Genomic DNA, 11,552 nt, shown 5'->3' with positions numbered 1-11,552 from the left:
ATGCTAATCTATGAAGAACTCTAAACACATCATCAATTTTTTCTACTATGTTTGGCCAATTAGCTTTACTCCAAATTGTCACACATAATTTAATGAGATCATAGACTTGTAAAATATCCCATAATTTCCCATTAAATACAATCTTATTTCGAAAAAGTCATATTGTCCATGCAATAGCATAAAAAGCCAATATCCATACCTCATGATTTTCCCCTAAAGCGCATAAGGACCTCCACGTCAAGAAGAAATGTCTTGGATTTTCATGAGTTACCCATTCAATTCCCCAATCCCGACACCACATACTCCAAACTCTCCATGTTGCATCGCAGGTGAAGAAGAGATGAGAAACAGTCTCTAAACCAGCTTTGCACAAAACATAATTCTCTTGATTATCTCCAATTAATTTCTGTTTAACCGATTTTAGTTTGACAGTAACTCTTTGCCACATTAATTGCTAAACAAAAACCCCAATTCATATATTTTTTCACAATTCTCTACTTTTAGAATACTGATTGCAAGTAAAATGGCAGAAGGATTTAGATATCAACTTACCACTTGATGTAGGCCTCCATAGGGGCGGAGCTAGCCACATTTTATTGAGGGATCAAACACAGTTGAATAAGAGTTAAAAAATTTTTAAAAACAAATATATTAAATTCAATCAACAATAAAAATATTGATAATAGAAATATGAAACTAAATATAAAACTATAATTTGTAAAATATAAATAGTTAAAAACGATATATAAGATTAATAGTTTCTTCTTATATAATCAGAATTATTTAAATACTATATATTCAAGATAATTTCATTTCAATTAAATATAAAACGTAAAGCATATAAAAAAATTCTAAAGTTAATTTTCTTTTATATAATCAGAATTAATAAAAAAATGATACATTGATGAAATTTTAAGTGACAATGTAACATTACAACTTATATTTGATAACTATATAATAATTTATTAATTTTTAAAGATTAAATTATAGAAAATAAAATTTACGTAACATAGAAAAGAAAAACATGACAAGTAGAAGGTAGGTACTACATATTATATAACAAAAAACAAAGAAAAAAAATATAGTTAACAGTTTGTAGAAATTTGAGAAAAAAATTATAAAAACTTATAACATATGAACAAATAGAATAGAAATGAAATAAATAAATAAGTATAAATAAAAATAATAATATAGATTGAAAAAAAATTAAAATTGAGTGATATATGTGAAATCATTTTATTATATTTTATTTATATTAATTATTAAATAAAAAATTATTTTGAAGAGGTCATTAATAGAATATATAAAAAAAATTTAAAAATTTTTATATGTTATGAAATATTTTTAAAAGTTGTCCCCCTACCACATAAGGAGGCTTCGCCCCTGCCTACAAATAATTTAGTACTAATGGTTCATTAAATAATATAATATAAAAGGTAACATATAAAATTATAACATATATTAAGTTGATATACTATATAATATAAATATATAACTTATATATATTGATATTTAAGTAATTTATATTTAACAAAATAATATATTTATTTAACAACTAATAAACAATAAATTATATAAACAACAAAATAATATTATATATTTTATAGCATTAATTAATAGATAATATATTGTTATTATCTATAAATGTTAAATTATATCATAGTTTATATAATAAAGTTTATTACAAGTATTTTAAAATTAACAGTTCATTAAATAATATAATATAAAAGGGTATATATGTAAAATTCTGATTGTGGTAGGACCCAAACTCAGGGATAGAAGAAAAACACTCCAAACATCTGCCAACAGTTCCGTGATATAAATATAGAAACTATATCCTTTGTAATATGAAGCACAAATCAAACACTAAATTGCTCATCTTTTTCCCAAAGCCTTCCCCAAATTTTCAATTTTCCCCGCCCTAGGCTCTGCCCCCACCCTTTGCCGTCCCTTGCTGACGGTTGGTGACCTCGGCAAAGCGCACTGATCCTCTGCTCCTCTGCTTCTTTTAGAAAATACCGTAAAGGTCAGTGACTCAATGAACACAGCACATTTTTCTTATGTTTATTTTCGTGCTCTTGTTCTTTGTTTTAGTTTAGATCTGTTCTATGTAAATTAGAATTAGACCTAAAATGATTTTAAGGTTTTGGAAGTTGTTAAGTTGTTGAGTTTATCCTTTGAAGGTGATTTTGATGAACTAAACTATTCAAAAATCGATTCAAAAGTCCATCTGGGATTGAGTATCTCTCGGACAGTTTAGAGTTTTTCTTCTTTCTGCTCATACATAGTCATTGCCTCGGAGAAAAGTCCCATTGTTCTTTGCATCTTCTGATGATTTCCAGTAACTATCTTGGTAAGCTCTCTTCTTCCCCTGTTTGCAATTGTTACATTTAGCCATGTTTTTATTTCATTCTAATAATAGAGGCATGATTATTGCCAACAAGAAAAGATAAAGAAAAAGCGCTTTCCAGCTGCGGCTAGGAAGACACAAATCAGGTTTATTTGGTCGCTGCAAGTTTTTTTTTTTTTTTTTCATTTCTTCCCACATTTGATTTGTTAAATTGGTTAGGAAATTTTTGTCGGTAATTTTCGTCTTTCCCGACGAACTTACATTAAAATAATTGAAAATATGGTAGCTTTTTTTATGGAATTTTGTACCTTTTTCCATCAGAATTTTGAGAAAAATGAATGACAGTCGACGAATTTACATTAAAATAATTGAAAATATGGTACCTCTTTTCAATGGAATTTTGTAACTTTTTCATCAGAATTTTGAGAAAAAAGAATGACAGTGTTAATTATTAAGTGAAAAAAAAAAGTTGAAATTAAAGTATGATTCTAATTGTAGCGATCCAAGTCCAAGCACCAATGGTCCAGCAACTTTTCACACTTAAACCACGTGATCTTTAACCTTTTAAACATAAACCACGTGATTTTTAAAAATTTAAGTTCAAGTTATTTGTAATGATGAATTTAGATCGTTATACAGGTCTTAACGATTACATTCACATCTGATATAGATGTGGTATTATAATTTCACTCACTCAAATCTTTAATATTCTCATCAAGACTACATATCACAATAAAAGCTCATTTCACAAGATCAAAATCTCACCACACAGTGCCACCTACTCAAATTTTTGTTGTCTTATCAAAATCTCATTGACGTAATGTGAAAGTCCATATCGAATTAACGCATGCTTTAAGATTATTTGTAACAATCCAAGTCCAATCATCACTGATTTAACAACTTTTCAAATCTAAACCACATGACTTTCAAAAACTTAAACTTAAGTTACTAATAGTGATGAATTTTGATCGTTATATAGATATTAGTAATTACATTTACATCTGATATGAGATATAGTATCACAATAATAAGTATGATTATAATTTACATAAAATTATATTCGAATTGATTAAGATCAACACCATTATATATTTTAAGTTGTTGTTCATCAAAATATGAATTTTCTTTGATCGTATTATGTTGCAAAGCAAATAATATTGAAATTTTAATTAAGAATTTTTGTATTGAAAAGGAAAGAATTTGAATTTGATTTTTGAATACCTACCGTTGAGCTATTTATTTCTTTTTTTTTTTTCAAGTAAAATGAATAATAACTTTTAGCAATCAACCTAATTGTCTTTGTAGTATATGTGAGTATTTAAATTGAAATCGATTGATAAAAAGTAACAAATTTGACTTAAATATAAATGCATGCTAACCTTAATGTAATTTTGGGTTTTAAAATAAAATCACTAAAACAAAATTTTGAAATCGAGTGATAAATGTTGTAATAATAAAATTCCATTCTTACAAAACCTCGAATAAAGAATTAGGATTACATTAAGGTTAATTTTGATACTTTAAAAGTTATAAGTTATAACATCATGTAAGTGTGAGAAAAATTTTATACAATTAAAAGAATATATAAAATAAGTTTAACTTGAGAAGACTAGTTTTTAATTAATCATCTCTCTCATTATATAAAAGAGAAAGTAAGATACAATAGAATTTAAAATTTATTTAATTGATCTCAATTTGTGCAAATATATAATAATTATATTTTTACTTGGACAATTTCATAAAGTTTTTTTCTTCTTCCACTCACTCCTCTCCCATTGTTTTTTAAATTTCTTATTCTTCTTTTGGTGAATAATTGAACCACTACATATTATGTGCGAAATCAAAGATTATAATCTTGAAAAGTAGGTGGCAAAAAAAGAAAATAATAAACTCTTAAATTAAATCTCCACATTAAAAGAAGAAACTATTAAATATACAAAAAAAATGGTGAATTCAATAAAAAAATGTTTGACTCCCCATTCTGTAGTTAAACAGTGAACTACCAAGAATGAAAACAAATGGCAAGTCACAAACCAAACTACGAAGATATCAAAAGCATAACAATGAAGAAAACATACACAGCAACACTGATTAAATATTGGACTACGATTGGACTAATTGGCATACATGTAACTATTATAGATAGAGAAATAATAATAAAAATAACAACAATGAAAAGAAAAAAAAAACAAAAAGAGAAGAAAAAGAATAAAAATGAGTAGGAAATGGAAGAAGATTTCGAAACGATGAGGTAAAAAAAAAAGGAAAAAACCATGTAAATATTATCGAAATTCAAAACTAATTTTAGCAAAAAGAAGACAATCAACATAACAAAATCAAAACACCCCCAACATCTTACAACACACCAAAAATACTAAAAAAAGGTTCCCTACCATATGAAAGCCATAAGTATCGAAATGCCTTCGTTAGTATCGTCAAAGGAAAGAAATTCTAAGACCCCCAAAGCTCACGAGTGAAAAAAAAAAAAATATCACACAGTCATCCTCCCACGTGTCAATCCACTAAAGCTCCACTCGATGGCTCCCCTCGATGCAAAATTAAAACTCCACGTGGCACAAAGTAAGGTCTTAAAAAACTCACTTATATATATATTAGAATATGACCCGTGTGTTGCACATGGGTCTCTTTGCACCTCTCTTGCCCTCTCTTTGCTTCGACATTTTTTTTTTCTTTTTCTTCTAAAATAGAGAAAGTAAAATAATCAGAGAAGCTGTGGATATCCTTTGATCTCTCTGTTTTTCAAAATTGAGTTTTTGTTGTTGTTGTTGTGTTTTACAAAAATTTTACCTTCTGTTCAGAAAGAAAGAGACTGACTCCAGTTCTATTTGTTTTTACTCTCATTTTTTTCTGTGTTAGAAAATACTCAAAAGAAAGAACAAAAGTCTAACCCTTTTGTGGGTACTTCTTGTAAATTCATCTTCTTCTTCTTCTTCTGTTTTCTCTTCAGATCTGTTACCAACTCTTTTTTGCTTTGTTTCAGAATCTACTATTCTACTCTGGTAGAATTGTTAAGGAACATTTTTAATTTTTTAATTTTACTCTCACACCGGGCAATTTAAGAATTCTTTTTTTGAAAACTTGTTAGAGCTCTAAAACCTCTTCGCGCCTGTTAGAGCTTTAAAATCCCCTACTTAAAACGTTACACGTGGCAAAATGAGAAAGCTCATTTGAGGCTTCTTTCTAATAATGTTATAGATTAAACGGTGTCGTTTGAGGCTTCTAATATAGACTTTAATTAAATGGTGTCGTTCTGTATATTTTTTTTTTTAATTTTTAGTTGTACGGTGTCGTGCTGGACAATATTTGTTTGTCCTTAATTTTTGGTAAAACGGTGTCATGTTAGGCTATTTTTTGGATTTTTTTTATTAACGTAGAGAAAGACGAAAAAAGTGGTTAAGATTTTTTCAGGTTGTGTAGCGTATCGTTTTTTACTTCTGAATTAGTTTTTAGTTTCACTTTTTATTTTTTTTATCTTTTTTCTTTAATTTTTTAATTTATATTTAGTTATTAAAATTAATTATTTTGATTAAATGACCAAGCAATCCATAAATTAATTATTTCTTGTACATTCGTGAAATTGAATAATAAGAGTGTTTGATTAGAGCGGAACATGAAATTTGGGTACGTTGCATGATATTCTGGCTTCTTTTGAGGACGCTGTTTTACTGAAAATATCCTGACATATGAATAAATAAAAGGCCATATAAGTAAAACCAATTCGTTTAGTAAAACTTATCCGCTTCAATAATTTTCCGAATTAGCTTGAGAGTTTGAAACCCATAGGGAGTAAGGAAGTTGTTGCTTAAAATAAAATGATGCTTGTATTGTTGGATGGGAAAAGAAAAGAAAAGAAAATCAACTTGAGAAAGGGTTTCTCTTTCAGCTATACTCATCCTAACTCTCCCCACATTTTTCTGGGTTCTTATTATTTTGTTTTTTTTATTTTATTCTATCAAGGATTTGAAGAAGTCAAAGCAAAATGCAAAGTTCATTTAATTGACTTCAAGATTATTATAAACCCATTAACAATATTGGAGGAGGAGGAGGGATTAAGGAAGATGTTGCTTCAATACTTGATTGCTTGTATTATTCGTTGAGTGAAAAAAAAATCCAAAATCAACTTGAGAAAGAGGAATAAATCTGATTAGGAATTTTATTTTATTGTATGATTTGTCAAATCTTTACCTTAGACATAAGTTTATACTTTTTAGCTCAGTAAATATTAACTGTTAAATACACAAATTTAAATTTGAAATAGTTGATCTTTTAAAAAAAAAAAACAGAAAGGATTATATAGCATTATCCAAAAAAAATTAAATTAAAAAAAAATCAAAATGAAGATACATAATCCAGTCCTGTCCGTTTCAACCTCTCAACCTACGCGAATTATCTGCAAAAATTACTACCAAATCCAAAAATGGTTAGAGTTATCTTGATTTGGATAATTCCAATCCAATTTGATCTTTCGCTTTTAAAAAGCTATAAGTAAGGAGATCGATTGAAGCACCACTCAATCTTCTTTACGAGAAAACACAAAAATGGTTGCAGCAAACGCAAAGGAAGCAGTGTGCGTGACAGGAGCCAACGGTTTCATAGGTTCATGGCTGGTCCGCACCCTCCTTGAAGACGGCTACACCAGGATCCACGCATCGATTTATCCAGGGTCAGACGCCTCACATCTGTTCTCTCTTCCTGGCGCCACTTCCCCAAACGTGCGGCTGGAGGTCTACGAGGCAGACATCTTGGACTACACCTCCGTCCTCAAGGCAGTGGAGGGATGCCAGGGTGTGTTCCACGTTGCCTCTCCCTGCAGTCTGGAGGATCCCAAAGACCCACACAGGGAGCTGGTGATGCCAGCCGTGCAGGGCACACTGAACGTCCTGGAGGCTGCCAGAACGGCCAAGGTCAGGCGCGTGGTGCTTACTTCCTCTATATCAGCAATTGTGCCTAACCCCAATTGGGATCCTGAAACGAAAGGATCCTTTGATGAGTCATCCTGGACAGACGTGGAATACTGCAAGAGTAGACAGAAATGGTATCCGGTGTCAAAGACGCTGGCTGAGAAAGCGGCATGGGAATATGCTGAAAAGCATGGAATGGATGTAGTGGCGATCAATCCAGCCACATGTCTTGGCCCTCTCCTGCAACCAAGCTTGAATGCCAGCAGTGCAGTGCTACAACAGTTGTTGCAGGGCTCCCAAGATACCCAGGAGCATCATTGGTTGGGAGCAGTGCATGTTAGAGATGTGGCCAAGGCACAAATATTGCTGTTCAATGCTCCCGCTGCTTCTGGTAGATATCTTTGCACCAACGGCATCTATCAGTTTGCTCACTTTGCTCAAACTGTCTCCCAACTCTTCCCTCACTATCCTGTCCACAGGTTTTGCTCCCTCTCTCTTTCTCTTGCTCTCTCATACATAAATATATAATGCAGGGTTTGGTAGCTGCCATTTCCTTTTATTAGGAAAATATTACAGTGAAAAGCATTATGGCAGGGCAATGATCATGTGTGATAGTTAAAATCACAAATCTAGGATCAGTGCCGTTATTTAACTTGCTGTGCACTATCTGTTTTTTCTGTGTCATGATAAAAAATCATAATTTGTTCTTGATTCAATCTACATGGACGCGGTGAAACTGTTGGCGACTGCTCTTTTGGAGAGAAAATATATGTTAAAACGTTTGTTGTTTTACCTCATAATTTATAGCGACTGACATCATGTTGTTTTGGTGATAATTCTGCTTGCTCTCTGCCGTTAATATATGTAATTATAGGATAAAGATACTGAGAATTGTTGGTTGGCAGCAGCAGGAAGAAATTGACTTGGTAACTGTCAATAACAAATTTACACTTCCTGTGGTGTAAAGTTGGACTTGAAGTTAACTTATTACTTCCATTAAAACTCTTTAATGGTCTCGAAGTTAACTTGGTTCTTGATGGCAATGGCAGAAGATTCTTTATATAAATTTTATCATTTCTATCATTGTGTGCAATTTGCATCTTTATCTGATGCTTTATGCTTGGTCCAATCAAGCTTTATGATTTCATATGCTCTGCTATCTATGTCCAATTTAAGCTTCACATGCATACATGATGTAAGGTTTTACATAATCGGTCCATACGCACCACTTCACATTCTCTTTCAAAATTTACTTTTGTGGTAATTTAGAATAAACGGTATTTAGATTTAAGCTTTTGTAAGTCATTTACTTGTTTTCACTTAAAATACAGGTTGAGGTTGTCTCACTATCTTTAGCCTTTAGGCAGCATCCACGTGGCTCTCACAGGCAGATAATCATATTCCCAATTTATACTTGTTCAGGAAACTTCTTTGATCTAGTGACCTAAAGTTTGAAGAATAAGGCATCAATGTTGCTAAGGGTTTCATCTTCGACTTATTAGCATGTCACTTTTGTTAGTTTTACTGCTTGTGATCAATGGAAAATGCGTCATATCCCTAAAGTTTTAACATGCTCTATATGTACCTAGTCGGTGATTACTTTCCACCATTAATCATCTAAATTCTAGTTCCTGCATTTTAAAAATAAATTAGTTTAGATTACATATCATCTCTTGTTTTATGATAAAGCTATTAGTTTAAGGGAAATGATTTCATAAACCTCATTGTTGTAAGATCAAGTTGTTTCAGTTGGAGAGGCATCCAGCAAGGGAACATGAGAACCTTGATTTTCTGCTTTTCACAAAGCATAAATGATAAACCCTTGAAATGAAATTGAAAATAGAAGACTCATCATTGGTATCATCAGTTCATTTCAAGATTAAGAAATCTTATTTAGGACTGTTGTCCTTTTCGGTTCTTGCCAGGTTGTCTTGTGTTTTATAAATAATATGTACTCTTTATCTGTTGTATTGTGGTGCAAATTTAACCTAGTTAACATATTCAGGTTTACTGGGGAAACACAACCAGGCTTAGTTTCATGCAAAGATGCAGCCAAGAGATTAATGGAGCTGGGTCTAGACTTCACCCCAGTTGAAGAAGCTGTCCGTGAGGCTGTGGAGAGTATGCAAGCCAAAGGTTTCCTGAAGCCGCCGCAGATGTTAGAGTCTTAGAAATTAAGTGTGTTCTGTTATTTCTTGTAGTTAAAAGTTTTCAATAATTGGTTGTGTTTATTGAACGGTCAGTAAGCATGGATGCAATAAGAAGACTTGTGCCTTAAGGTCATGTACTTTGATTTCTCTCATATTATCCTTCTGTCAATCACCTGAAGGAAATCCTATATTGTTCGGATTCTAAGGTGGAAGAGTCCTACTCTGAATTGCTTTAACTCCCAAAATTCAAATCAAAGTAGAACTCTTATTTACCTCGGCATCACAACTCCATTAGCATCCAGACTGCTATTCAAAAATTTCGGGGAATTCTACTCTTTTAGCCAATTTGTCCGCTTCACAATTATCTTCTCCCAATGTATGCGTGACTCTCCACCTTGGAATGACCTTTTGAAAACTTTCTTTCTGTATCAAACACTGTCTAAATCTTCATGGAGGCTTATGAGAATTATTAATCTATGTAACAGCATGGTTGGAATCGCACAACTCACTTGCTCTAAAAAATTTTATTAGGAATAAACCCTCATGATCACGCAGCACTCCTCCGATTCGTGCCGCCGCTGGTTAAGCCCCATCCGCACCAACATACTTGTGGAGCCTGCCATTAGCTTCCTTCCTCTCTACAATTGGTTTCTGCACCGTGGACAATGTGCAATTGTCTAAACATATCTTCAATTGGCTCAGACAACTCAGGCCATTTTGCTTTACTCCATAATGTTGTATGTATCTTAATTAAATCATACAATTGCATAGCATCTCACACCTTACCCTTGAAAATAATCTCATTTCAAAACAACCATAAAAATAATCTCATTTCAAAACAACCATATAGACCAAGTAATTGCATAAAACGCTAACATCCAGATTTTATGATTATCTCCACTTGCACACATTGATGTCACGACCCGGAACCTCCCTCAGGTCTATGACAACCGCCGCGACGTCCCGATTGACACTCATTACCCGGAATGCCAACCGGAACCCCGCAAGGCTTACATATCAGTTTCTTTCCTTTCCTGTGAGTAATCGTCGTTAAACATTCCATTTAAAACAATTACCGATCATTTCCGGCTCAAATAAATCCAAAGATAATTTTTTAAAAAAAAAGATTTATAGACAAATATCACTATTCAAAATATTGATTAAAATATAGCATTTTTATATAAAACAATATTTATAGAAACACGTGTAAGAAATTGTAAAACCTGACCCTATAAACACATGTCATGACATACATGCACTGAGTAGCATGTTATTACGCTAGAAAAGCACCTAAGAATAGACGAAACCCGATATTGTACCTAACGGTACACTTAAATTGATTTAACCTCGAACTAGTTCAAATAGGAATTGTAGGATGAAATTTAATATTTTATAGTCCAGGAATGACTAAAACTGATTGTTCGGAGTTCGAAGGTTCATTTGGGGTAAAATTGGAAATTTTGATATTCAAGGGCAAAATCGTCATTTTACAACCTAAGATAATAATTTGATCATTGAGTGAAATTTTTGACCAAGATTAACTATTTGGAGTATAATTTAATGATAGGAAGTGAAAAAGTTTAATTCTGGTGATTTCTGGAGTGTAACGGCAAAATCGTAATTTTACTACCCACGGACAAAATTTGAGATTTTGAGAGAATTTAGATCAAATTTGATAAATTGGAGAATAGTATGAGTATAAGGGATGAAAAATATGTCTATAGGCAATTTTTCAGTTTTTTGGGCAAAAATGTAATTTTTCACTTTTACGGGGGCAAAAGTGTAAATTTCAAAAATTACTCCACCGAGACTTTGGATAAGTCTGAGAATTTTATCTAAGTTATGGATTTGTGAGACAAGTGTATGGTAAAAATTTGAAAACAAATGGATGAAATTTTAAAAATGGGCCAATGGGAAAGTGACACGTGGCATTTTTAAAATGAAATAATATTATTTTAATGAAAAGTCAGCCCATTTAAACCCCATTTTAAGTGCTAGCCGGCCATAAGGAAGAACAAGAGAGGAAATAGAGAGGAAAGGAAAAAAAAAAAGAAAAACCAAAGAGAAACAAGAAAATTCAAAGGGAAATTCGCAGTTTCGACCGTTACGTGTCTAACGGTAAGATTTTCG

The 11,552-nt window shown here is 31.9% G+C and overlaps 1 protein-coding gene across 2 annotated transcripts; it reads left to right on the top strand.

Annotated features, from left to right (window-relative positions):
- On the top strand, nt 1,850-9,702 carry LOC18595677 (cinnamoyl-CoA reductase 1). 2 transcript variants are annotated; one of them, XM_007023744.2, is made up of 4 exons: nt 1,850-2,026; nt 2,184-2,353; nt 6,920-7,751; nt 9,278-9,702. In XM_007023744.2, the coding sequence occupies exons 2-4, from the start codon at nt 2,332-2,334 to the stop codon at nt 9,441-9,443; spliced, it is 1,020 nt and encodes a 339-aa protein (XP_007023806.2). In that variant the 5' UTR covers nt 1,850-2,026; nt 2,184-2,331; the 3' UTR covers nt 9,444-9,702. The 2 variants fall into 2 exon arrangements, with proteins under 2 accessions (XP_007023806.2, XP_017979172.1); XM_018123683.1 differs by having other exon boundaries at nt 6,851-7,751.

This window comes from Theobroma cacao, chromosome 6 (assembly GCF_000208745.1).
Source record: "Theobroma cacao cultivar B97-61/B2 chromosome 6, Criollo_cocoa_genome_V2, whole genome shotgun sequence".
Classification (NCBI taxonomy): Eukaryota; Viridiplantae; Streptophyta; class Magnoliopsida; order Malvales; family Malvaceae; genus Theobroma; species Theobroma cacao.
This window is presented reverse-complemented; position numbering and strand designations above follow the sequence as displayed.

Bases quoted from the DNA above. Each gene is read 5' to 3' on its own strand.
- LOC18595677 (XM_007023744.2), top strand. From the start codon at position 2,332: ATGATTTCCAGTAACTATCTTG. The intron at 2,354-6,919 runs GTAAGCTCTCTT...AAATGGTTGCAG, and splicing joins GATTTCCAGTAACTATCTTG to CAAACGCAAAGGAAGCAGTG. The intron at 7,752-9,277 runs GTTTTGCTCCCT...TAACATATTCAG, and splicing joins CCTCACTATCCTGTCCACAG to GTTTACTGGGGAAACACAAC.